Source organism: Antechinus flavipes, chromosome X (assembly GCF_016432865.1).
Source record: "Antechinus flavipes isolate AdamAnt ecotype Samford, QLD, Australia chromosome X, AdamAnt_v2, whole genome shotgun sequence".
Lineage (NCBI taxonomy): Eukaryota > Metazoa > Chordata > Mammalia > Dasyuromorphia > Dasyuridae > Antechinus > Antechinus flavipes.
This window is the reverse complement of record NC_067404.1, coordinates 29,672,848-29,700,807: the sequence shown is the minus strand read 5'-3', so window position 1 is coordinate 29,700,807 and position 27,960 is coordinate 29,672,848. Positions and strand designations below refer to the sequence as shown.

The 27,960-nt window shown below is 41.8% G+C and overlaps 1 protein-coding gene across 3 annotated transcripts; it reads right to left on the bottom strand.

Moving 5' to 3' along the window:
- Window positions 1-2,036: 2,036 nt before the first annotated feature.
- LOC127542486 (ribose-phosphate pyrophosphokinase 1) lies at window positions 2,037-17,973 on the bottom strand. Of its 3 annotated transcripts, none has more exons than XM_051968131.1 (7): window positions 17,680-17,973; window positions 12,140-12,341; window positions 7,919-8,017; window positions 7,471-7,595; window positions 3,657-3,830; window positions 3,028-3,187; window positions 2,037-2,469 (listed from the first exon to the last, which is right to left on the bottom strand). In XM_051968131.1, exons 1-7 carry the CDS (start codon window positions 17,799-17,801, stop codon window positions 2,377-2,379), a joined length of 975 nt encoding a protein of 324 aa, XP_051824091.1. In that variant the 5' UTR covers window positions 17,802-17,973; the 3' UTR covers window positions 2,037-2,376. The 3 variants fall into 3 exon arrangements, with proteins under 3 accessions (XP_051824091.1, XP_051824090.1, XP_051824092.1); XM_051968130.1 differs by having other exon boundaries at window positions 12,137-12,341; window positions 17,680-17,972; XM_051968132.1 differs by having other exon boundaries at window positions 12,158-12,341; window positions 17,680-17,971.
- Window positions 17,974-27,960: the final 9,987 nt, after the last annotated feature.

Here is a 27,960-nt window from a genome sequence, read left to right as displayed (position 1 = left end):
TTAATAAGCTCACCTATTAAACTGAATAATTCAGCTAAGCAAAGGTATTGCTCGATCCCAGTTACTTCAAAATCCCAGCAGAGGGAATAACTGCAGAAGGCTCTGATGGCTAACACAGTGACCTGGGTAATGGGCACAGTTTTTCCCCCTAACTATTTGCTTCTGTAAATTCTATTCTCAAACCAGCCCTTGAGTCTTTTGAGCCTGTACCAAGATACTCAGAACCAAGGTAGGGTAGGACACCTTTGATCAGCTATAGAAAGGAAATGGACCACCCAGTCAGGGAATGGCTGGCTTTCTATCAAAAACATTCTTTCACAACGGCCAGAACCCCCTAAATGAAGAAGGGCTACCACACACCCCACCCTCACCCCCATCCCCTGCGGCCCAAAGATCTCAGACATTGCTATCTACCTGAAGTTAAACGACTCCGAAGAGTTTTGGAGGGATACTGGAATGGGGATTTTAAAGTTTTGTCAGTTTCATATACCCTTACCTGTAGCATTCCCAGAAGCAAGCTTCTGAACCTGGAGGATTTGCCATCATACAGCCTTTGAATGAGTGAAGTCAATTGTATTAATTTTGATTTTTGAACTTTTGAAGTGTAGACTGAGGCGGACTGAGGACGTACAGGTTTGTTATGTTGGATTCCGTTTACTGAGGGAGTCAATGCTTCTTTCTAGATGTCATCTTGACTAACGTGGCCGGTCCTTGGACAGATCTCAGCAATCCTGATCTTTTGGGTACAGGAGGACTTGATAGAGATTCGTCCGCAACGATTCTTTCAGACAGATCTTCTGCTGGGGATAAATGCCAGCATCGGCACCCGCTGCCCACTAGCTCGTTCTCTGATTCTTTCTATAAATCTCCCTTTTCATAGGAGCAGCTGTTCACCAGGACCCACGAAGATCCAGCAAATGCAAATGAGGTTCTTAGAATTTACCAAAGGCACCGTGGCCTAAAAGCTCCCGAGGTCTGATGAACCTTAACGCCCACCATCCATCAGTCACAATTTTCCATGTTTTCTCCTGAGAAAAGACTGAGCATAAGGCACTAAGAGTTGCGGCCACCAGGATCCTCCTTCCCCTGTGAGCTGTTGGATACTGCCCTTGGAATCAAAGGTGCCTGGGAGTTTAGGGAGTGATGACATTTTGCCTCCCTCCACAGGCCATTTCACGAAGTGGTTCCACTAAGAGAGAGAAAGACAGTAGGAGAGAAGAGGGAGAGAAAGAACAAAAGAGAAAAGGGAGAGGGAAGGGGAGAGAGGGGAATATGTAATTCTTTTTTAACTAAGCAAGAAAGAACACCCATCTTCCACGCCACTTGAAGTCTAAGTTCTTTCTTATATAATTCATTTAGATTTGGGGGCAGGAAGAGAGGTGAACTGGATCGACGACTCTAAAGGAGGGATTCAAGATATACTCTGCTCATGAGCAATGCAAGCCTCACAGATCTGAATGAGGCATTTGTGTGAGAAAGGAGAAATGGTTCTGAATGCAAGGTAATTAAGGCTGCTATTTTCTCACCTGGGAGAGAAACTTCAATCTGCATGCACTGGTGATTTGAAGCAGGAGATCTGGCTAAAGGAGAAGCCACAGGGCCACAAGTGGCTCCAGTCATTGATTCCAAGGAACGCCAACCACAAGGGCACCCCCCCCCTCCCCGGTGCCCCCTTCTTACTCTTCCCTTGGGTGGCCTCTTTCAATTTTCTTGGCCCAAACCATTCCCTGAACAACCCCTTTACAGTGAACTTAGCCCATCCTCTCCCACATGGCTCCACGTCTTCATCTTGCCCTGACTCCAGGTAAGCCCTTGGCCTTCCTCCACTCTTTCTCAGCTCGTCTCAGTGTTGTCCATGCGCTGTGAGCCTTGGGAGCTCCTCGAGGGGGGTAGGGACTGTCTTTTCTCCGTGTCCCTGTCTCCAGGGCAGCACCTCACACATAATAGGTGCTAAAGAAATGCTGCCTTGGTAGCCAGGAATGCCATGACCAGGGTAGTCTGGGACTCTTGCTATAGCCGACACAAACGCGATTCAATTTTTATTTAAGCTTTGCAGAACTTTATTTTAAAACAAACAAACCAACTAACCAGAACTGCTTAAGTTTGCATGCATAGTGGTGCATCTGCCCCATCTCCCTCCCCTCCCGCCTGGATTTCTATGGTGGATACATCAGGCCCCTCCCCACAGAGTTAAGAGTGAAAGCTGAGGGGCTCACATAGACTAATAAAAGAAATCAGAGACCCAGGAGATTGGATGGGAGCAAAAAGATGGGGAGAGCAGAATGAACAAGCAGGGATTTCTACTGAATTTTTGCAATATACCAAATAATGAGTGGCTTAGTTAAGAAAAGCCTCCAAAGTGAAAAGCAGTAATAATTATAAAGGAACATGACTGAACAGGTAGGAGACCGATTCACCATTGTGAGTTCTGCGGATGGCTTCGGCCAGGATCATGGAGATGTCGATCACCTGAAGTGGGGGAGAGAAGAAAGGAGGTCAGTCTCGGGTGTCTCGTGCAAGGGAGCTCCAGGCAGGAGGCCAGACAGGCCCCTTGCGGAGCCCCCTCCAGAGACCCTTCACGTCCTGTCAACCTAGGTGATCTGTTCAGACTCTAGTATGCTTCGATGCCAGAGGGGAGAGCGGGGGAAAGACAGGGAGAAGAGACTGAAATAGGGTGGGGGCTGGGGCATAAAGAGAGAAAGACACAGCAACAGAGATCTCTCAGACTAATGAAATTACAGGGATTCTCCCTCCCCTCCTCTAATAAGTCTCTCCTATTCCCACTTCTGCTAAAAATACCTTCGGCTTCCATAGACTAACATTTCAAATTATATGACTCTCCCCCTCCCACCTCCCCAACCACTATCACAACTGTTTGACTTAGCCTGGGTGATTCTGGGCAAGGACAGTTTCCACTTGACCTGGCTATAGTAACACTGGTTTATCACAAGGCCTTCCAGGGCCCTGACCCACTCATGTAGTGGGCAAACAGCCCCTCAAGATCTCTGTGCCCAAATCCCATCTTACCTGTATTTTGGAGCAATGTTTCATCTTGTCTTCCTGAGGTATTGTGTTTGTAACTACAACCGCCTCAAAACAGGCATGGTTAATCCGAGAAATAGCTGGCCCAGAAAAAATCCCATGAGTAAGGATAGCATATACTTTAGTGGCTCCAGCTGACAGGAGTCTAGAAAAAGACACGGAGACAGGAACCAAATGGACCCAATGAAGGAAAGGCATGGAGAATATCCATCTATCAGGTTAACAGGGGACAGAACCAAACCTACTTGACAACTCTAAGTGCCATGAATACAGAAGTTCTTGAAATGATCAGAGATGCTGACAGAGCACAAGGCTCTACTTTGCGCTACTGTGATCAATAACAGACACAACTCTGCCAGGTTTAATTCCCCCTTTACTACTACAGATCACCAAATTATTCAAAGCAACTGTTTGTGTTCAACGCAACAATAAGTGCTTTGGGCCTGCGACCTTGAAATGCCATATTTGTTCCCTTAAAGGTAGTCACTTTCAGGGCAGGAGAACATGTAGATTTTGAAAAGATCATTTCAACCAATAGATTACACCCAGGCCCTGCTGCTCCCCCCACCTCTCCTGCCCTCAAACAGCCCACCTTCCCCACACCGCCTACTCACTTATCTGCTGCATGACAGATAGTACCACAAGTATCGGCCATGTCGTCCACGAGAATGGCCACTCGGTCCTTGACATCTCCCACCAGCACCATACGGTCGACTTCATTGGCCTTCTTCCGCTCTTTGTGAATCAGAGCGAAGTCGACATTCAGTCTGTCTGCAATTGAAGTCACTCTGCAGGAACACGGGGTAAGGCAGTTTACAGATTATCAATAATTCAGTGAGGAATCAAGCAGAGATGGGGAGTAAGGAGCACTCTCACCCAGATCTAGGAAGCAGCAGAGTTCAAATCTATGAATTGGGGGAACAGTGGGTAATGGGGAAGGGTTTAGGCTCTTATCACCCAAATGGAATAGATCTCCCAATGTGAATAATATAACCAGATCATCCTAAACTAAGTGCACTGATTGCTCCAATTAAGGTGACAACAGAAAACCTGTAAATAGATATAAGACATTCTGAAAAACGATTTATTGCATTTATTCAAGAAAAGTCACTAAATAAACTGTTCCTATCTTCTGACTCCCAGATGATTCCACTGCTGCTGGAGCGCCCCCAAAGAGTTCAAAGACAGCAGTCCTACATATTTCAAGATACTCATAGCTTTTATTGTGGCAAAAAAATACCCAACCGTACACACACAGGCAACAGCAACAACAAAATAAAGTGTGTCTGTGTGTGTGTGTGTGGGGGGGGGTCGTTTGGGGAATAGTTGAACTACTGAATATATGACTCTAATAGATAATTTTTATGACATAAGAAGTGACCAACACAAAGAATTCAGTGAAACATCAGGAAATCTATGTGACCTGCTGCACCACAATAATGTAAATAAAAAGAGCACTAAAGCAAAACCAAACAATTGTAATGACCATTCTCGGGCCTGGAAGAGCCACTGGAAGCGGAAGGCTAAGTGTGTAGCATGTTGTATACACTGTTGGTCTTGCTTAACTTTCTGTGTTAGAAGGAAATGAGGCAGATAATGCAGGAAAAGAGTGGATATATATATATATATATATACACACACACACAAATGACTATGATATAAAAAATGAAAGGCATCAAAAATTGAGGCTCAGGGAGAAGTAGCCATTTATTTATCCAAGATCACCCAGGCCACTGCAGAGCTGAAATTTAAACTCGGGCCTAGAAACTCTCTGCTAGTTCCCCTCAACCTATCTCTCTATCCCATCCTGCTCTAACCCAGTCACACGCTGCCTTCTAGTGCTACTATTCTGAGAGTTATCAGCCTCCTGGACACCCAGTATTCTGTTAACCACATTTGCTTGAGATCACATCGACTATATGTGGGCTTTGAGCAAGCTTTTAGCTGAGCACTTCAAAGCTCAGACACGCAGTGACCGTTAAGCAAAAAGGTCCACACAGACATGCCTCAGTGGGGACATTTGAAGCCCTGCATAGGCGGGTTCAACCCTACCCTACCTTCTGGGTTCATTCCACATTATTCCCCTTCATGAACTCTCCATTCTAAGCAAACTGGTCTAGCTGCTATTCCCTGACCTGTCCACACCTTTGTTGAGGCTGCCTTTAGCACTTGGGATATAATATCCTCTTGAATCCTTGGCTTTCTTCAAGATTCAGCTCAAGGAAGCCCTCGCAGGGGCTCACAGCTCACTCATCTGTGTGAACACTGCAGCTCCCAGGAGAAGCAGCTCAGCTCTTTGTGGACAGATTGGCCGGGATTTGGGGGGTTTTGACTTTGCATACGCCAGTGCTCGCCTCGTATAAATGCGTTGTAATACTTGGGGAATGACTGAATGAATTCATTCCAGTTTTAAATGGGGAACGAGTCTGCAAAGTTTCAGGTTCATTTGGAGAAATGGACCCTACCAACGGCACACTCACTTGGTAAAGAATGGCAAGCGGTTCAAGCTACCGTCAGCAAACTCAAAAGATTGACAAAGCTTGAACATGACTTGATTTCAAGCTCTGTGCTCACTCTCCACACTGCAAATGAGGACTCCCTGTGGATGCAAATTCTCACTATCTGAAGTTATCATTATATAAAATAGGTTAACTAAATCCAGGCAAATGGAAATGTGCCTTATAAATTTGAATAATCATCACTTCATGGGATTTGTGCTAGTTGGGACTGCCCAGAAATGCTGGCAGCCTGTAGTAAAACTGAAAAGAGACACATCGTAAGGGCTATTTCGAAGCGCATCACATATTTTTACCAGTTTCCAATCCCACCTCCGATGGGACATATCCATCATGCGCTTGTTATGTACATAATGAGTGTGTGACTATGGACAAATCCTTTTCCTTCCTGTTTTCTGGCCTTAATGGCTTCCGAGGGCACTTCTAGCTCCATCTCTAGGATCTTACAGGCATTTAAATGTTTTTCACAGTGATCTAAATCACCGTGGAAAGGAAATTATTGGTTAACAAGACAGGACAGGAGCAAATGGGGGGAGGAGTGCTGCAATGACCTTAATCCAGTTCTCCTCATGTTTGCTTTAATGGAGAGGTTGAAGAAAAACCAATGGTTGAAAATAGGAATGGCTTTGAAGGAATCCTGAATTAACTTGTAGTCACCTGGGTTCTGCCATGTCTGGCTCTACTACTCCATTAAGAATGTAAATAACACTTCAGAATGTATTATTAATGAGTAATCCAGGGAGGAAATGAAGTGCTCTTAATCTGCACAGCTTTCCGTCTCTGGCAAATTCGACTCAAATGTCCCTTAGGTTCTTGGCTTTAAAACCATAATATAACATGATTTCCTTCTTGTTCAGTATTTTAATCTTAAGAATAAAAAAATGTTCTTTGAATCTGCAACATGGCAACAAGATCTGAGGAAACAAACTTGCCCACCCCCCACTGACACAATGTAACCACGTTTTAGATACTTTTAACCGCTGTTGATGCTGATCTGAAAATCAAATCCCTGGCCCACTGCTAAGAAAGGAGTAGGTGATCCCCAGTTAGTAAGGGAACAAGCATTTATTAAGGCACTTCTTATTAACTGGGTACTTTACAGAGATCTCATTTAATACTCATCAGCACTGCAGGAGAAAGATGTTACTACGATCCCTATTTTTCAGTCGAGGAAACAGTTAAATGATTTGCCCGGAATCACAGTATCCAAGAGTGGATTTGAATTCTAGTCTTCCTGGCTATCTACTTACTTTCCAATCTAGATATGGCTACAGCTCCTTTCTTACGGGATCTCTACTTGAAGCAATGCCTGACTTCCCAACCAGCTGTTTGGTTGGTGCAATGCAGGGGAACCCGTCAAATATATCTCTCCTATCTTATCCTATTTTAGCTTTGTTTTTTTTTCCCTTCCTTTCGTTTGATTTCTTCTTTTATAAAATGACTAATGTAGAAATGTTTTTACATGATTACACGTGTATAAACCATATCAGATTGCTTTGCTTGCCTTCTTGAGGAGGGGGAAAAATCTGGAATGTAAAAATCTTTAAAAAAAGTTGAAAATTGTTTTTAAAATTGGAAAAAAAATACTATTTAAAGTAAAAAATCAAGTCACAGGCTGCATATGCGATGCTATCTCAAAGGAAAAGATTCTCAGTAACAATTTAGGGAGAGAGCAAGCACTGGATTTGGAGCTGTGATCTGGTCTCAGACACTGACCTGCTGTGTGACTCTGGGCCTCAGTTTCCTCAACTGTAAAATGAGACATTGGAGTCAGTGACCTCTAAAGTCTAGTTCCGGAAATTCCGTGACAAAAGATGAGCTGAGCCATCTCATGTAGACGATCCACCTCTCATGACACTAGCATACGGCCAGTTCAGAGATGGCTACAGATTTGACAGAATACTAATCCTACCTTTTAGCTCCGCCAGCATCAGGGGATACGATACAGCAGGTCTTCCAGTCGGCGATGTTCTCTCTGATCCACTTCAGGACAGCTGGCTCAGCATACAAGTTATCCACTGGGATATCAAAAAACCCCTGCCGAAAGAAACTCTCGTTCATCTTTTGGCTCTGCCTCCCCCCTACCCTCCCAGGGCTCCCGGCATTAGTCAACACCCTGTGAGGCAGACAGCGGTAGTATCACCCAGACAGAGGCCCATTGCATATCAAGACCATTCACCTAGTAAGGGTAATTTGCCAAGATGCAAATCGAGCTCCTTAGAAAGCCCATCTTGTGCTCTTCACTTAGCCTGCCTCTCCTAGACAGCTGTTCCTCAGAAGTATCCTAGTTTCTCCTGCTTATCTCTTCATTTACATCAACCCTTTCCCCCTCCTCACACTAACTCCTTTGGTTCCTTTACCTGAATCTGAGAAGCATGAAGGTCCATGGTGATTATATGATCTGCTCCTGCTACAGACAGCATATTTGCCACGAGCTTGGCGGAGATCGGAGCCCGGCTCTAAATAGGAGAGAGTAAGTATCACTGACAAATAGTTCAAAAGCTATGATGCTGGCAAAGTGGGCCTACTTCTTACCTCAGTAAAACTCTTCCTGTCTCTTGGCTTGTTTATCAAAGGTAAAAGAGCCAATTGTGACAAGTAGCTACCATTAGACATTTAATTTTTTTTTTAAAGATCACCTGGTTTTAAAAACTTTTCAATCACCATTGCTAATAATTTGCAAAATAAATGAAACTGTTTCCCCTTTGCCCCCCAGTAGTCCACAAACTACAATTCATTAAAGATTAGGAGATAATGGCATAGAATTATGAAAATCACAGAAACAAAGGATCAAATGAAGACTCAGTCCAATGCCACAGCTTATCAGTGTGGATTCTCCCTTCGATATCAAGATGCAGACCAAAGCTCATGTGCCAGCCCATCCCGTGGGGCTTTCCAGAAAGCTTTCTCTACATTCTCTTGATATTGTGAGAAAACCAATGGAGTAAGACATGCTGCCCGTTGCTTGAATATCTTTCATTCTATGTGACCAGTCCATCATTTTTCACACGACACCCTTTATTCACTTTTAATGTGTTATAGTAAAAAGAAAGCGTGGCAAGAGCTCCAACTAAATAAGTTATCTTAAGGCCATTTAAATGTGAAAATGGAAAGATCCGCTCTCCACCCCCAAAAAACCCATAAGAAAAATAAAAAATATATATACAACGATTACTATAACAAACTGTTTTTATCATCGAGGCCAGTGGAAACACCACACTCAGACTGCAATACCAGAGATCCTATTGTGCTTAAAAGGGAAAGAGAAATAGCACTGGAGAGAAAGAACAAAGACAGGAAAAGCAGCCAAATCAGATGGAGAGTATATCCTTTTAGGAGATTGTGCAATTGTGAGGCTTTTGAGGGATGAATATTCAAGATATGTGAAGGAGGGAAAGATAACAAAGTTCAAACAATAAGAATTGAAACTTAATAGGCTAAAAGAAAAACAAAACGACTACGAGAAGATAACTATGGAGCTAGATGTCTTCTCACCTATACAAAATCTTTTGACAATCATCAAAATACAAATCGAGAGAATTCTTGCTGAGAATATCAACAGGGAAAAAAGCAGGTTTGCATAAGTAATATTCAACAATTAACTGCATCGTTACCATTTTGCAATTGACTGAAATGTCACCTTACAGTCTCTTTTTCCAAAAAGGTTTTCTCTCATCCATATATCAAAATCATTCAAGATTCCTTGAGTTATGATAGAAAGGACCCTATTTAATGACCACTGTGATGGAGACCTGGAATATGGAGTCCAAGTGGAAGAGAATGGATTCTCTGTGATCTCTCCCATGTTCCATTTGCAGATGACATTCTTGCTGGTTGCAAATCAAACTCTGGAATTCTTCAGTCTTTGAAAGCAGTCAAAGTTTAGCCTGACCATCCATATGGGAAAGATCAAATGGATGAGGAATATCTACTACCCAGATTATGACATGTATTTGGATGAAAACCCTACAGAGCTCATATATCAGTATGTAGACCTGAATCTAAAACTGGGCCCAGGACTGAACAGGATGAAGGGAGTAAACTTGACTCTGGAACATTACAAAGCTTTTTAAATGATCCTAAGTTTCCTTTGGAAAGAAAGTCCCTTAGCTCCTTTATCTGCCTCTCCAATGAGAGCTAGAGTCTCAACCTTCCACTTAGCTTTATGACTTCTTTTTTTTCCCACTCAGGGGATAGAGTAAATAGGTATAACTCTTTCTTCAGAAGTGTTCCTGATGGTTACCATACAAGGAGCTTATAGAAAGTTGATGATCTAAAAGCTCAGGACTTTCTGATCTCCTTTCTGCCACCATCACTATAGAAGTGTACCTGTACTTCCCTCCCACAATTAGAGGTGGTTATACTAATCCTAATTTTTTTTCAAGTGAACCAGCAAAGAAGAAAGAACCCAACTATAGAAACTTACTATAGGAACAGGGAAGACCAGGGTTCATCTTCAGAGGAGGATACTGAAGTAAAAAAAGCTTCTTCTACTCCAAAAAGTAACGTTAAATGGCTCCCTGCTCAGAGAGAATTTATAGAAGAATTCAAAAATGAATTTAAAAATCAAACGAGAGACATTGAGGAAAAACTAAAAAATAAAAACCATCCAAGAAAAACAAGATTATGGGGAAAAAAGTTAAAGTTAAGAAAAGGAAGCAGAGTTATACAGATGAAAATAACTCTTTGAAAATTAGGGCAAGAACCAGTGAAGCTATGAGAGACCAAGAAATAACAAAACATATTATAAAGAATGAAAAAAAAAGAACAGAATGTGAAACATCTTACAAGAAAAACAACAGATCTGGAAAACAGATCAAGAAGAGAAAACATAAGAGTAAGACTACCTAAAAGCTGTGACCAAAAAAAGAACCTTGAAACAATAATACAAGAAATAGTCCAAGAAAATTGTCCTGGAGGGGAAAGTAGAAATAGAAAAAAATCCACCAATCACCACACCTCAATGAGATCCTTTGTGGAAAACACATAGGAATATTATTACCAAATTTCAAAACCCTCAGATCAAAGAGAAAATTCTGCAAGAAACAAAGAAAAATAAAAACCAATTTAATACGCTGGAGCTACAATTAAAATTGTACAGGACTCACCAGCGGCTACAATAAAAAACCACAGGTCCTGGAATTGCATCTACTGACAATCAAAAGAATTAGGCCTGTGGCCAAAAATATCACATCCAGCAAAATTATCCATAATGTTGAACAAAAAAAAAATTTGGAAATTCAAGGAACTTGCAGATTTTTAGGACTTTATCAACCAAACCAGAAGTCAATAGAAAATTTAACATATAAGAGCCAATATCAAAGATCAATTTCAAGGAATTTAATATGGACAAGTTGTTGTTTTGTATGCCATATGCAGTAAGAGAGTAGCTCAAAAGAAAGATTGGGGCAGAATTAAAGTTAAAAACAGTAATTATGTCATAGAATTAAGGTACAGAGGAAGAACAGACACAGAGACATTATTAGAAGGGCGAGGACGACTTGTAGTTTTGAAAACCTACTCACATCAGGAATGGGTCAAATAGGCAACATATATACCATGAAGGATATAGCACTCTCCAAAATCTATAAAGAAATAAGGGAGGAAGGCTGGTGGGATGGAGAAGCAAAGGGTACAGGAAGAAGACAAGAGAGGGATCCGTGGGTGGGAGGAGGTTAAGTAACAGCAAGACAACTTAAGGAGCAGAATTTAAGCAGGGATAGGAAAGATATGTGTGTGTGTTCATGGGCAGGGGGCATGGTATGTATGTATGTGTATGTATATGTATATGCATATATTTATATATGTACACATAAATATATTCTTTCTTAACTATAGGCTGCTTGGGAGAGGTGGGAGGGATGAAAGAGGAAAAAAAGAATAAAGTAAAAAGGTGCACAGCAGAGAACAAAAGAACAATTTACAAGGAAATAAAAGAAGAGATGGACACTCATGAATAGAATTTCTTTTACTAAATATATACATACTTTCTTGAACTGGTAATTCATTGTTATGTATTTTGAATCCTCCCGGATGAATGTTCTCTTTTGTTTTGTATACCTTTTTTATTGTGTGTGTTTTTTTTAAAAAATAAAATACATTTAAAGAAATCAGAAAAAATTAAGTTAAAAAAAAAACAAATACAAAACCAAAAACAAAACAAAACAAAAACACCTGAACCTTGCTGGTTAGCAATTTATATCTCAATGAAATGACTCAGATTTAAATAATCTATATGTATCATAGACTTCTAATATTATTAGTACAGGTAATTGCCAGCCTAGGAGCTTCTTCTACTGGCTACAGAAAATGACCTGGGGTACCAAGAAGTTAAATGACTTGCCGTAATCATATAGCTAGTATTAAGTTAGAAGTGGGACTTGAACCCATCTCTTTCCCTTCAGGGTTAGTCTCTATGAAGTCCACCATAACTCGAGTTCGTATTGGTCTGCTCAGCCACAGTCGGACTCACTGTAACTGACTCCAACACAGTGCCGTCATTTGGGTCCTCTTTGAGAACGAAGGAGAACAATCACCAATCTAAAACAGGAATAACATATTAAAAGAAAAGAAAATACCACATTGGAGTCTGCTCCTACTTTGTCCTTTTTGTCCTGCCGGGCATAAGGGAAGCAAGGAATGACGGCGGTGACTCTGCTTGCTGATGCAATCTTGCAGGCATTAATCATGATGAGAAGTTCCATCAAGTTGTCATTTATCTCACCACAGCCACTCTGCACAATGTAGACATCCTCTCCGCGGACGCTTTCGCCAATTTCCACGCTACAGAGAAAGGGGAAATTAGATTAGTGATGTTCCACTGAGTATTTCAAAGTACTTTAGGTATGCTGTAGTACCCTTACTCATCACACATGGATCTATTGATGGATTAATCCAGTGATCGGTTATTCGACTACATTATCTAGCTAACTAGATCAAGCACTGGCAGGTATATGACTAAAATTCAGTTGGTACCTACTTTTAAGTTTCATGTAGAAATATCTGATATAAATGCGATTTGATGCATCAGCTATGGGTGAGAGACACCATTTCAATGTGTAAATATAAAAGTAGACAGTTCCTGCCCTCAAGGAATCAGTCAATCCACATGGAACCTTCAAAAGCTATTACAAGTTACACTTTTATATCGATGGCTTCCGGGGTCAGTTTCCATTTCTGGTCCGATGGAAAAAACATCCAGAGTCCCAAGACCAAGATTTGAATCTGGACACTGCTAATATCTAGGTGACCAAGGGCAAATCATAAATTCCAAAGTTTCTGGCAGCCCCAAATCCCCAGCATTCTACTCAAAGTTAATCCATTTTGCTTTAGAAAAGTGAATTCCTGCATTAGAGTTGCGGTACTCAACTCTTTCACTAAGACAATCCCCAAAGCAGACATAACCTTGAGCTCAGACAGGGTCCCACTGACAGGGCCCATCTCTAACGTTATCAAGAATGGTTACATTTGCCTCTGGAAAAAAAACAATTTGCTTATAATAATGCTAACAGCAATATACTAGGTTAAATTGGGTGGTTAGTTGGTTATTTTTTGTTTAGGGGGAGGGGATTATATAAGGTAGATATCTATTCAGCTTGATAATTGCTATTATTCAGCAACAAGAATAGTTCCTTCTCTCTCTCTCTCTCTCTCTCTCTCTATATATATATATATACATATATATATATATAAACCAATACCTCATACCTGATTTATCTCTAGTTACTACATTTTAAGAGCATCTGGGAGTAAGGGTATGATACCCTATGTGGATAGAGAAAAGAGGAAGAGAGGAAAGGAAGAAGGGAAGAAACTAAGAAAGAAGGAAAGAAAAGAGTTTCCCACCTAATTGGTTCCAATTTGTGGGCCAGTGAGACCACTCTGGAAGACTACTATGACTTCAGGGAGGTGCTGCCTCAACAGCCAAGTGAGTTGGATTAAGTGAGAAAGGGCCATGCAAGGTCACCTGCCTTACTTTTTTCTCAGGAGCCACGGGGGTCCAGCGACCAGATAACAGGAGATGGCCCCGGATGTAAAGGGAGACCTTCCAGCCAAGCCCCATTTGGCCATTGTTTGGATCAGACTGAATGTAAATAGACATTCTTTAGGTTTAGGCCAGAAACCCTGAGGGTGATTCCCGCCCAGATTTAGTAGTAGTTGTTTTGACTAGGTGAAAGAGTAGATTCTGAGCCTCAAAATCCTGAATCATTGAATAGGTGTGGCCTAAGTCCAACTCACTAGCAGGTCACAGCATCACCTCCCAGTAGTCCAGATCCTCTTCTAGAAAGGACAAACAACTAGTGTAGGCTCTGATTGGCTCACTCTCCTAAAATGGTCAGGATTGGGGAAACTCCCACCCAACTCCCACCCCCAGCTGACAACAGCCTCTGGGAAAACACTGATGCCAAAGGTAGATAGATCTACCCCTCCCCCCTCCGTCCCCCCCCCCCCCGACTTTTCCTTCCTTCAACCCAAGAGCTGTTCCCTGACCTGGGCCCAGAAGCAGACTTAGAAGGCATTAACGACCAGAGAATCTCCCACAGCTATCATCATGTATAGGGTATGCACATAAGGGACCAAAAAAAAAAAAAAAATCCATGTCCATAATGCTCCTGCTGTTAACTGTCCTTTCCCCAATCATGGGCCCAAACAGACTATTTGTAGGAGGAGACAAAGGAGACAAACACCCCACCCCCCCAGGGACAGTCAGAAAGATAAGACATTAACCTTTGAAAACTTCCTTTAAAAAAAAAAAAAGACATCTACAGTTGATGGGAGAATATGCAAATACACCTAGAACTATTTCCTTAAACTGGGCCAGTTGCTGGGGAGATTTCTAGGAAATCACTTTCTCCCCTACCAATCCAGCACCAAAGGCTGAGTACAGAAACTAAAGGGTGCTGTGCATTAAGCCTTAGGAGAGTAGGTGAATATTTGATGCATTTCTTGATCAATAAAGGAATCTCCCCCCACCCCCACCCCCCGCCGCCCCAGGCTTTATCCTGGGGAAGGAAAAGAAAAAGAAAATGCCTAATTTAGGGGAGGAAGAAAATTCCAAGGGAAAGTTCCCCATAATCTGGGCAAAAAGTTGCCAAGGAGAGAGAAAAGGCCCCTCTAGCCAACTCCTTCCTCTTCCTCCCCTCCCCCTCTCAGCTATGCAGAATGCAACCTGCATATTCAGCAGTGACTTATTGAAATTCCAGGCCTCCCCCCCCCACCCCAAAGGCTAAAAGGAAGAGGGACAAAAAAAAAAAATCAAAGCTATCATTTTAGGTTGGGTAACTTTGAATCCTGCTGCTGCTAGCACACATCCCCAAATGCAAGGACCACAGTTCATATCCCTAATTTAGCACAACTTTTATTATTATTATTATTAATAGCTTTTTATTTTTCAAAAATACATGCAAAGAGACTTTTCAGCATTCACCCTCACAAAACCTTGTGCTCCAAATTGTTCCCCCTCCCCCAGACAGCAAGTAATCCAATATAGGTTAAACATGTAGCATAAGACTTTGGCAACTTCTGGCAAAGGGCCACAGACCCCCCCCCCAACTGTTTTGAATACATAAAGTAAAAATACATGATTACCAAAGGAAACCAATTATCCTGAAATACAGTGAACAATTAAAAAAAAAACTCAAGGTTGTTGTTGTTTTTTTTTTTTTTAAAGACCCACAGATTAAAGGCCCCTAGCTATCCATAAGGGACCACTGACTCACTGGCCCCTAAGAGAAGATCTCCAAAGGCCAGCTGCTAAGCAGAGCCAGAAGCCATGAGTTCAAATTCAGCCTCAAAAAGTTCTTCGTTTACAGCATCAAGGACTGTGCTAAGTGCTCTATGAATGAATATCCTCTTTAATTCTCAGCAACTGTGGGAGGCAGGTGATGGGGTGAATGGATGCCAGAAAAATACTATGTCTGTACATGATAAGGCCAGCACAAGGTAATTCTCCAGGGTCAGCTTGCTCTTCCTGGGGGGAGGGGAGGGGGGGAAGAAGGCACTCAGATACTGGCTCACAGCCAGGGCTACAATATTTTGCTAGTATCCATTCACCCCATGAATAGGTACAATTATTACCTCTCTTTTACTGATGGTGAAACTGAGGCAGAAAGAAATGACATCCAAGGCACCCCACTGAGCTTTTTTTTAAGTTTGGGGGCCACTGAGCCATATCTCAATGGCCCAAGAAGTGGCTGACCTGGGACTTGAACTTCAGTTCCTTTGGCTCCAAATCCAGTCCTCTTTACAATCAATACCACAAAGCTAAGCAGCAAACCTGAGGTTGAGGCTGAGCCTCCCTCTATAGAACCACAATAAGCCAAAAATATTCTCATTCATTCAAGGAAAATCCTTAGCAATGGCCCCCAGCTGTTCATTTTTGCCTCCCTTTCCCATACTCCAAGGGCGTAAGTCAACAAGCATTTATTATGCTCCAACTAGTTGCCAACACAGCTTCAGACAAGGTCCCCTAAACACACACTCTTAGCTCAATCCCACAGAAGAGAAGAACCCAAGGTTGAGGTTTTGTGGAAAGAATACAGAACCCTTGGCCGGAAATCCTGCTCCTCCACATCCCAGTCAGAGAGACCCTGGACCAATCAGCCACTGCCCCTTGGGGCTACAACTTTCCCCCTCCCCCAAAGAAGGCAGCTTCTTAACCTTTTCAGCAGGTCCTAGACAATGCCCTCGGGCGTGAACCCCCAACTGAGAACCATGGATTCAAACCAGTTTTTCAAAAGCTAAATGGCAGTTAGCATTTAATGAAAAATTTACAAACCACTGTTTTCTCATTTAAAGTTCCCAGAATCCCCCTTCTTCCCCCATCCCCCCGCCAAAATCTGTCCATGGGCCTCAGAATAAAAATCCCTGGACTACCAAGGCTCCCTTCCAACTCAAAATTTATGTTCCTAAAATTCTCCATTGTGTTCTCTCTTGCTGTCTGAGGGCAGGGACCATTTCATGTTTGTCTAGTATCCCCAGCCTTTTGCCCAGTAATTAAAAGTTTACTGAGTCTGGCTACTTTCAAACCCCAGGGTGCTGGGGTTCATTAACAATAATTAACAGACATTAATTAGGCAAAAATTAATAGGGCCCTCTAAGGTTTGCAAAGCATTTCCCAAGTATCCTCATTTAGTCTATACAACAATCCTATAAAGCGCTACATGCGCTTATTATTATTCCCATTTTCCAGATTAAGGAGACATAAACAGTGAGTCAGGAAAAATCCAGATTCAAACCAGGCCTCTAACATCTACCGGCTCCTAGGAGTCTGCATCCAGTGTGAGAAAACATCTCGGACACCATCAAAGCCCAATTTCTACATTTCAGTTAAGGAAACTGAGGCCCTAATATGGGGGGGGGGTTTGAACCCAAATTCTTTCCATTCCCCAAACACCAGCGTTTTTTTTTCTATAGCACAATGACGCTTCTCAGTGCGATTCTGGGTACGCCCCCCCTAAACTCTCCCCAAGCCAATCTGCGCAGGGAGAGGGGTACACTAAATCTTAGTTCCAATCTCTATCCCTGTTTTACAGGTGAGAAGACTGAGGCACGGGAGAGGTTAAGTGACTTGCTCACAGTCATATAGCTATCAAGAGACGGAACTAGTACTTAAACCCAAGCCTCCAGCTCTAACCACTACACCACACTGCACTGTAACAATCTATCACTGGCTGCTACAAAGCAAAGGCCCGGTCCAAGGCGCCCACGCCCAAGGCTAGCTGGCGACATGGGCCTTGGTCGCACAACCCCCAACCGAGGGGGGAAGGGAGAGGGGGGTTCGAATCTTTGTCCGTTTTTTCCGTTGATCCGCCAGCCAGCTCGCCCTCCCCTGTCACGAGCCGCGATCCCGGCCACAAAGTGGCGACGACTAGTACCGACCCTTCTGCCCACCTCTCTGCCCCCCCCATTCCCTCCGGATAGCCCCCCCAAAACCACGGCCCTAGCCCATTAGCCTGGATCCCAACACCACGGTCTACCGATAGCCCAACTACCAGCGCATGCGCGCGCGTCAGACCGGCCGGCCGGCCACAGGCCAACAGCCCCGACCCACGACCCGGCCCCGGCCCCGGCCCCGGTTCCAGCTCTAATCCCAGTTTCACCCCGGGCCCCGGCTACTCACCAGGTCTCCTGATTACTGAATTTCTTAGTTACCACCTTGCCCAGTTCCAGGCCCAGACGATCGGTGATCTTCTGGGACAGATCCTGGTGAGAACTACCGCTGAAAATCTTGATATTCGGCATCTTCAGCCTAAGGTCCTCGGTAGACCGACCTCGGCGGTCACGGTGGGTGGGTCCGGGGCTCGATAGATAAAGCCTGAGGCCGTAAGGCAAGGTTGGGGAGAGGTGACTCGGCAACAAGAGCCTACTCACTACGACGCCTCGGCCATCTTGCCTTCCCGCCAGCCGCTCGCGTTCTTATATTGTCTGCCGGTTGGGAGGGTGGAACACTAGCTGAGCGTTCGGCCTCCGCCTCTCCCTATTGGTCGTCTGGTAACTAGGGGCGTTGCCCTCTCTGCGACCCCACCCCCCTTCAGGGTAACTTATCCCGGATTGGCTGACAAGCAGAGAGGGGGTGGGGCGGCCAGAAGCCGGCTCTCAAGCGGCGGAGTGAGGCGAGGGCAAACTTAGCAGGTGAATCGGCTGGATGCGAGCGGCGGCTAAGGACTGATGCGCAATCTAGCGGATCGCTTGGGCCAATTACGCTTTGCGGACTCCGGGGGCTTCTTCAGCCCCAGAAACGGAATCCGGGCCACCCGCCTAGTTTCTGTCAACGGTCAACCCCAAATCGAGACATCGAGGCGGAAGCCACCTGTTTCCGCAGATCCCGAGGGACTTAGCGGGGAAAGCATTTCGGAAAAGATCGATTAATGCAGCCCCTGTCTGTAGCAACATAGCAGAAAGCAATATGGAGGGATAATGCCAAGAACTTATCTAGGGAGGCTATTTCCTATGAAAATAGAGGATGTAAACTCCTCGTGGCAGGTAGGTGGTCTAGTGGTTTAGCTAGGTGGGGCAGGAGTCAGGAAGAGCTGGATTCAAATTCTGCCTCAGTGTGACCCTGGGCAAGTCACTTCACCCTGTTTGCCTCAATTTCCTCATCTGTAAAATGGGCTGGAGAGGGAAATGGGAAACCACTCTGGGATTTTTGCCAAGAGAACCCCGAGGTTCGGGACTGGACAGCGACAACAAATCTGGAGGTGGGGGGAGCTGATTGGGGTTGGACAATAAATGCTTAATTACTTGATGATTTAAAATAAATAAATGTTGATTGTGAATTAATTTACCGAACACACTCAATACCATTTTCTGATCTCGGGGGAGTCCTTTCCCACCCCTGATCCCGGCTTTGTTTCCTTCCCTGGACGTGTTATTTCTCTGCTATTTCACTGCCTTCTCGGGCAAGGTTCCTTCCCCCAAAGTGGGTAGGTGGGTACCTTCCCTTGCAAAGGCCAACTACTCAAGAGTTCGACCCAAACCAGATGAAAATGTAATTGGATTATATCTTGTAAATAAAAAATTAAAAAAAAGAAAGAAAATTAATCGGGCAATATTTAACAAAATGCAAATACAACAGAACATCGACAATATTAATAACACCTTTCTTGGCACCTCCATTTTCTTTTATTTTAAATCTATTGTTACTACTTTCTTTTTTTCCAATTACAATGTGAAAACAATTTCTTTTTTAGCTTTTTATTTTCAAAATACATTTTTTCATCCTTTTAAAGATTTTTTCCCCCGTCTAGACAGCAAGTAATCCAAGATAGGTTCAACATGTTGGGACTACCATTGGTTCAAGGTCCCAGCGCCAGGGTCATTTACCAGCGATGGGATCTGAACCCAACTCCTCCTTGGCTTTCTAATTCCTACAAAGCCATTTTGGGTCTTGATTTTTAAAAATTGAGATAATGGATATAAAACACCATGTAAACTGTAAAAACATGTAGAAAATTCTAGGGCTTCTCATGCTACTCATAGCCTCGAGGACATCTAGGGAGAAAGTCCCTCTGCCTACATCTGGAAGGAACTTAGAAATCACGTGATCCTGTGGTAACAATTACTATTGACAAAGAAAACCACAAATTTACATTATCTGAGTTGTAGCATATTTTTATCTTATCAAGCATTTCCCAATTACATTTCAGACATCACTCCGGGGTGGATTAACTTTGAATTTGACATGTCTGAGTGAGACTAATCTTCTGATTTTTCAGATGTGGAAAGTGAGAGCCAGAAAGATTAAGCCACTTTCTTTAAGTGAACTCTGGTCTTTTGACTGTCAATGGAATACTATTTATTTCCCAGTGTGCCTCACTGCCTCAAACGAGGGAGGGAATCTGGAAACCCACTCAGCCTCTGCTCTCAAAATAAGATTTGAACTGTGGAGACTGAATGTGGATCACAACATAGTATTTTGATTTTTTTTGTGTGTATTATTTACTTGCTTTTTCTTTCTTTCTTTCTTTCTTATTTTTTTCCCTTTTTGATTTGATTTTTCTTGTGCGGCACCTAAAATGGGGAAATTGGTATAGAAGAATTACACGTGTTTAATACATATTGGATTACTTGCTGTCTAGGTGAGAGAGGGAAGGGGAAGGGAGGGAGAAAAATTGGGAACACAAGGTTTTGCAAGGGTGAATGTTAAAAACTATCTTTGCATGTATTTTGGAAATAAAAAAAACTATTATTAAAAAAAAAGACCAGAATGGGAGGGGGGAGACTTGACCTTTGCTGTGATGTCTCTCACTCCTCCCATTCATAACACAAGCGAATCTTGTTTTGTAGAATACCTTGTCTTACCTTCTAGTTAAGAGACTGTGATTAGTGGATAGAGAAATGCCCTTTTGAGGTGCCATTCATTCCATAAAGTTCTAACATTGATGTCTAAACTGTCCAGTGTGACTTGGGGGGTGGTTCTGGATCTGTACTTTCATCATTGTCTTCCATTCAGATAACAGTTGTCTGGGGACACTAAAAGCTTTAGTGAGTTGTCCATGTTCACACAGCTCAGTATGAATCAGAGGTGAGACTTGAACTCGGATCCTCCTCACTTTTGACTCTTCCCTTTGCTCTTGCTTATTATGTGAAACCTTGCAAGATATCTTGGGATTTACAACTAGATTTCTTTCTCATGGACCATGTCTTAAACCCAAATCACTGTGGCTTTCATCGATCGGCCAACAATAGGTGCCAGGCCAAGTCTTTCCTGGTCATTATTTGGATCCTCATTGGGCCAGAGTAAGTATAAAGAGCAATTTCTGTTTTGGCCAGAAACCTGAGGGTCTTCCAGATTTATTTATTTTCTTGAGGTTTCTCCCAGATTGATTTTTGACTAGGTAAGAGGCCATTTTCTGCCTCATTTCTTACCTAGCTTTAATCACTCATTGGTCGTTGCCTCAGTCAAACTGAGACCTGGGAAAGAGCTTAAAAAGGCCACTGTCTCCCACTGTATCCAGGGACATCTCCAGTCATCCTGATCTATATCTGGCCACTGGACCCAGATGGCTGTTGTGCAAAGTCACACAACCCTCCATCTCTTAAATCCAGTTCACTTACATGTCATGGCATCTCCCTTCCCGATGTCCCTGGTCCTCTTCGAGAACAAAGGACGAACCATTTATGTGACTCAAGCTGCAGAAATGATCATTTGGGAAAGTCACGTATAAATCTTTGAACACAAAGTAGGGTTATAGCAGAACAGCTTTCTTCAAAGCGAAATTACTGAAGAGTGTTGGTATTATTTCACTGCTCAAGTGGAAAGAACTAGACTGTTCTTTCCAATGCATCCAAGTGCCACCTTGGCACAACTTGGAGAGTCTGGGCCAATTACTATCTTGCAAATCTTTCAAAATTCCAGGCAGAATTCCAGTTTAAGGAGCTGGGGGAGGGTGTGCATAAATTAATATGTGATTTCAAGTTTATTAAAATGAAAGGACATTGCTACAGTCTACATGACGTGTCCTTTGGCCTGTTCCCAGTTGCATCAGTGATTCTAGATGGACTTCAGTGGCGATGGGGTGGGGGGCAGAGGGGAGAGGCCAAGACAGAGAGCAAGGCTGTTGGTGACTTATGTATCTCATGTCTCCCAGGACAGAAAAATCAGGGACAAGGAAAGATGAAGACCTGAGCCTGGAGCACAGCAAGGAAACTGGGGCTTTGAAGAAAATCAGGGGTCTGATGAGAAAGAGAGAGAGAGAGAGAGAGAGAGAAAGAGAGAGAGAGAGAGAGAGAGAGAGAGAGAGAGAGAAGAGAGAGAGAGAGTGTGTGTGTGTGTGTGTGTGTGTGTGTGTGTTGCTTAGAGGGGAAGGAGAAAGGAATCTTACGATTTACCAGGAATCTGGGCTTTTAAATCTGATGCCTTAGCAGGGGGTTTGGCTGGAATTTCTCTTATGATCTCTAGGCCCATTAACCCACAGACCCCCTTCTCCATTTATATTCACTAGATGTTTGCTATTTCTTTTCTCTTGTACAAGCTCAGATGCCCTAGAATTTCTGTTGAATTTGGGAAATGGTTGTTATTTTTAAGTATATGAAGGGTGAATCCCTCACCTAAGAGGGATTAGTTTTGTCCTACGTGGGGGGAGGAAGGGAAGAGAACTGGAAGCCATGGGTGGAAGTCACAAAGAAACAAATTCATGTTTTATGTCAGGAAAAAAAAATTCCTAACAATTAGAATTTTCCAAAAGTCTAATAGGCTGTCTTCACAGATAGTGTATTCCTCTTTATCGGAGACCTTAAAGCAAAGACAGGATGTTTACCTGTCAGGTATGGTGTGAAGGGAAATCTGGCCTGAACCAAATGGTCTTTTGAGTCCCTTCCAACTTTGTGATTTTTTTTATCTGGATTTGGAGTCAGAGAATTAGGGTTCAAAATCTGTTTCTTCAGATTTATGATTTGTCTGGGCCTTATTTTTCCTTTTCTGGTTAAAAAAAAAAAAGACCATAATCTCTACAATCCCCATCAATTCTAAAACTGAAATGCTTATGAATTAGTGGGGAACATAATTTGGTCTGTTCTAAAACTTTTGTAACATAATGTCCTGAAATATTTTATGACTTGTTTGTTTCCTCTTATAAAAGTCTTTATCGCACAGGGGAATGTAGGTCATTTGGCTCTGGCTAGTGCTGTCTGAAGCAAGGCTGGGTATTTTCTGATTGCCAACGTTTGCAGCTGTCTATCTCAGAAATAATAATTCTGAATCTCTAAACCTTTGGCGTAATCTCACATTCTCCCCTCCTCTAGTCTCCATAAAGCATTAGACATCTTCCTTGCCAAGATTAATCCCCTATGGCCTGATTCAACCTTTAATTTCACGATGAGGGGTCTAGTTTAGGACCCATAGGTATTTAAGAGATATTGTTCTATATGTTGAATTAGAAGGTAAATTTCTGGAGGACAGAAGATCTTTCCTTTTTGTCTTTTTATTTATAGTAGCCAGCACAGTGGCTAGCCCAGGTTTGTTGACTGATGATCGGAGTTCTTCAAACTTTGAAAGTTGATTGTCTTTACAATATTGTCGTTCTATAACTCGTTTTTCTGGTTCTGCTAACTTCATATTACATCAGTTCCTAGAAATTTTCCCAGTTGCTTTGAAATTGTCCCTTCATCATTTCTTATAGCACAATCGATTTCCATCTCATTGCTATGCCATAACTTGGTCGGCCATTCCCCAATTGAGGGGTCCCCTTTCAAGTTTCCATTTCTTATTTGCTATTTAAGTAGGATTTAAGAGACTGACTCAATCAGCCCCTTTCCTTATAATAAGATCATAGATTTATAGCTGGATGAGACCTTAGAAGTCATCTGAATCGATTCCCATCTCTAATTTACATTGAGGAAACTGAGGTACGGAAAAGTGAAGTGATTTGCCCAGCGTTACCCAGCTAGTGAGTAGCTGAGGGAAAAATCAAATCGAGATCTTTCTTATTTCAAGTCCAGGATCCCATCTGTGGTGCCAAATTGCTGCTCTTCTCCCTTGTTTCCCTCTTTAGTGTCCCTCTACACCAATGACAACCATTTCTGAAGTCTTTACTGTCTGCAGAGCGCAGTGCTTGCTGGGGGTGGAGGGGAAGGGAGGAGAGATATTGCCCCTATGTTCACTCGAGAGGATCTTTGCTCTCACTGTATGTTTTCTTTTTAGTCTTTCCCATTTCGGTAGCCCTGTGATCTGCTGTGACAGCATGGTACAGTTGAGGCAGGCTCTCTCCTTCTGTACCCTGGCCCCCAAAGTAAGGTTTGCCTTAAATATAACAGCATAAAAAAACCATCCCCCTTGACATTACTGTAACTGGGAATGGTAAACACCACTTACCAGTTTGGGATAAGGATCTATTAAGATAAAAAGAGGGGAAAGAATGTTAGAAAAATAAGATCCAAGGCTTGGGGGAGAGTGGGGGAGGGTTGGGTGTGTGCACAGAATTTCCAATGGGAAGTATGTTAAACAAAGAAAATAGGTAAAACAACAGTATGTGAGGCATATCTAGGAATTGTTTATTTACAAAGGCTTAGTCCCAGATTCTTGGACTCGGATTGAACTCACAGATTTTCTGCAAACTCATTTGCAGAGTCCTCAAATCAGGAAGCATCTACTAAGCTCCTATTAGGCCTCAGGTGAGGGAGTGTGCTCAACTGGGAATAAAAATAAAGGCTGGACCAGTTCCTGTCCTCAAGGAACTTATTCTCTGAGGCAAAACTTCTTAAACTGTGGGCCACAACTCCATATGGATTTACATGTGGGGTCACCTAACTGAATATAAGGATTGCAAAATTATGATTTATCAGTACATGTTTGATTTGTATGCCTACTTTATATATCTATATACCCGGGATCACGTATTTCCATATTTATCATGTTGTGTAAGAAAAACCAGACCAAAAGGTAGAAAACCACAAGAAAGAAAAACTGCCAGTTAGTATAAAAATATGTTTTTAAAAATTGCACATATTTAATTTAAATCAGATTGTTTGCTATCTTGAGGGAGGGGGATGCAAGGGAGGGAGAAAAATTTGGAACACCAATTTTTTTTTTTTAGTTTCCATAGTTCTTTCTCTGGATGTGGACAGGGTTTTCCATCACAAGTCTTTTGAAATTGTCTTGGATTACCGAATTACTGAGAAGAGCTAAGTCTATCATACTGCATCATACAATGTTGATGTTGTATATAATATTCTTCTGGTTATGCTCACTTTGTTGAGGTCTAGCTTTGGGGTACCTAAATGAAATTAGGGTTAAGGTCTAATGGCAGGTTTGGGGTACAGATTCGGCGCAAGGGGGTCTAGTAGCGGCGCGAGTTCCCAATAAAAGCATTTATTGGCCCAGAGAGCTAGATTGATAAAAGAGGTTTATTATTAGATAAGCAAAGTTAAAGTATAGGAGAAGGTAGAGATAAAGAGGGCACTGGACAGAGGGTCCAGTGGACAGAGGGTCCTCACATGGTAGCCATGTTTGGACTCTCTGCAAAGAGGGGTTCCCAGCGTGGCCTTTTTATAATAGGAGACTTAGCTCGAGGGGCTTTCGGGTGTAGCCCCAAAGTTGGCTCATATCCGGGTGGGGCTGGGAACAGGTCAGATCTTCTATTGGAATTCAAAGGGACCAGGATTTGTGAGTTAAAGGGCAATTTACATTATTAACTAGGAGAGGGTGGGAATCTAGAAAGCAAGCTTTCCCGCATCAACTTCACTAAGCATCACTTCATATGAGTCTTTCCATGATTTTCTGAAATCACCTGCTCATTTCTTATAGCACAATAGTATTACATTAAAATCTTATAACAATTTGTTCAGCTATTCCCTGACGGACATCTCCTCAAATCCCAAGTCTTTGACACCACAAAAAGAACTGCTATAAATATTTTTGTACATATGAGTCCTTTTCCTTTTTTAATGTTCTCTTTGGGATACAGATCTAGTAGTGGTATTACTGGATCAACTGATATACATAATTTCATAGCCCTTTGACCGAAGTTCAAAATTATTCTCCAGAACGATCAGTTCAGACCTCCATCAACAGTGTATTAGTGTCCCAACATTCACACATTCTTTCTGATATTTATTATTTTCCATTTCGTTCATATCAGCAAATCTGATAGTTGTTAAGTGGCACCTCAAAGTTGCTTTAATTTGCATTTTTCTAATCAATACTGGATTTTTTGTATAATTAAAAATAGTTTTGATTTCTTCATCTGAAAACTTCCTGTTCAAGTTATTTGACTATTTGTCAATTGGGACTTGTATTCTTATAAATTTGAATCAGTTCCCAAATATTGGGAATATTTATCTAAGACATTTGATGTAAAAAATCTTTCCCAGTTTCTGCTTTTCTTCTAATCTCGGCTGCATTGATTGTGTTTGTGCAAAATCTTTTAAATTTAATATAATCAAAATTGTCCATTTTACACCTAATGACGCTCTGTATCTTGTTTGGTCATAAATTCTTCCCTTCTCCATAGATCTTATAGGAAAACTATTCTTTGTTTTCCTGATTTGCTTATGGCATCACCCTTTATGTTTAAATCATGTACTCATTTTGATCTTATTTTGGTATATGGCAGGGATGGGGAACCTTTTTTCTGCCAAGGGCCATTCAAATATTTATAACATCATTTTAAGGCCATATGAAATTATCAACATATAGAACTCAAGCTAGCTTTCATCTGTGGTTGCCTTAGCAAATAATTTCTAGGTCTTATGGTCTATGGGCCCAATGTTCCCCAGCCCTGGTATGTGATATAAGATATTGATCTGTATCTAATTTCTGTCATACTGTTTTCTGGTTTTCCAAGTGGTTTTTGACAAATAGTGAGATCTTGTGCTAAAAGTAAGGATCTTTGGGTTTATTTAACAATAGATTACTATAGTCATTTACAGTTGAGTCTTGTCTAATCCATTCTACTGACCCACCCCTCTATTTCTCAGTACCAGAGACATTTTTCATAATTACTGCTTTATGATCTAATATTACTGCTTTGAGGTCTAGTACAGCTAAATCACCTTCTGTCTTCTAGATAAATTTTGTTATGATTTTTTTCTAGCTATATAAAATAATTTTTTGGTAACTTGATTAGTATAGCACTGAATAAGTAAATAAATTTAGGTAGAATTGTCATCATTATTATATTTTTTCTAATTATTATTTTTTAAATAATGTTAAAATAAATAAATAATAATGTTTTAAAAGGAAAGGATAACAGCAAAATTATCTGTGATATCGTATGAGAAAAAAATGGACATTGAAAGAACTTGCAGATTTTCAGGACTTTCTATCAAGCAAACCCAAAGTTAATAGAAAATTTAACACATAAAATCAGTTTCAAGGAACTCAACATGGAAAATTGATTTATGGGGTTTTTTTACTTGGAAAATGTATAGCATATGCTTAAGACTGACATCAACAACAGGGTATCTCACAAGAAAGATTGAAGCAGAGTTAAGGTAAAAATAAAAATTATATCATACAAATGAAGTGCAGAGGAAGAAAAGATAAAGAAGCATTAAAGGGGGAAAGGAGAGCTTGTAGTTTTGAAAACCTACTCACATCAGGAATGAGTCAGATACTACATATATACCATGAAGCGTATAACACCTCCAAAATCTATAAAGAAACAAAGCAGGGGGGGGGGGAGGAGGAGGGGAATGGTGTAAGAGAAGCAAAAGGTGAGGGAAGAAGACAAGGGAGGGATCCATGGGTGGGGGGATAGCAAGGCAAGTTAAGGAGCAGAATTAAAGCAAAGTCAGCAGGGAAAGGAAAGATATGTATGTGTGTATGCATATGTATGTATATATCTACATATGTATACATAAACATATCTTTTCTTGACTATGGCGGGCTGGGGGTAGGGGTGAGGGATGAAAGGGGAAAAAAGAACAAAGAAAAAAAGGTGTGCAGAAGAGAACAAAAAGAAGTAAAAAAAATTGACATTCATGAATATAATTTCTTCTACATATATGTGTATATGTGTGTATACACACACACACACACACACACATGTTTTTTCTTGACCTGGTAATTTGCTGTTATATATTTTGAATCCTCCCTGATGTTCTGCTGGGCACATGACAATGTTCTCTTAAAAAAATAAAAGGAAAGGATAGGAGTAGAATTTATTAGGAAAAAAATACGACTAGTAATCATTGATCCCAAAGTCACTTAAAGATGCAATAATGAAAAAGACCTATCTACATTGTATGTCAGCTGTGTATGCTAGATATATGTAAATATATATGTGTGTGTGCCTGTAATTGTGCATATATGTATATGTATATATATATATATTATGTGAGTGGGTGTGAATATATTCATATGTGTATATGTGTGTGTGTGTGTGTGTTTATATATGCATGTATCTCTCTCCCTCTCTCTCTCTTTATATCTTTATTTATTTATGCTCAACTGTAGCCTACT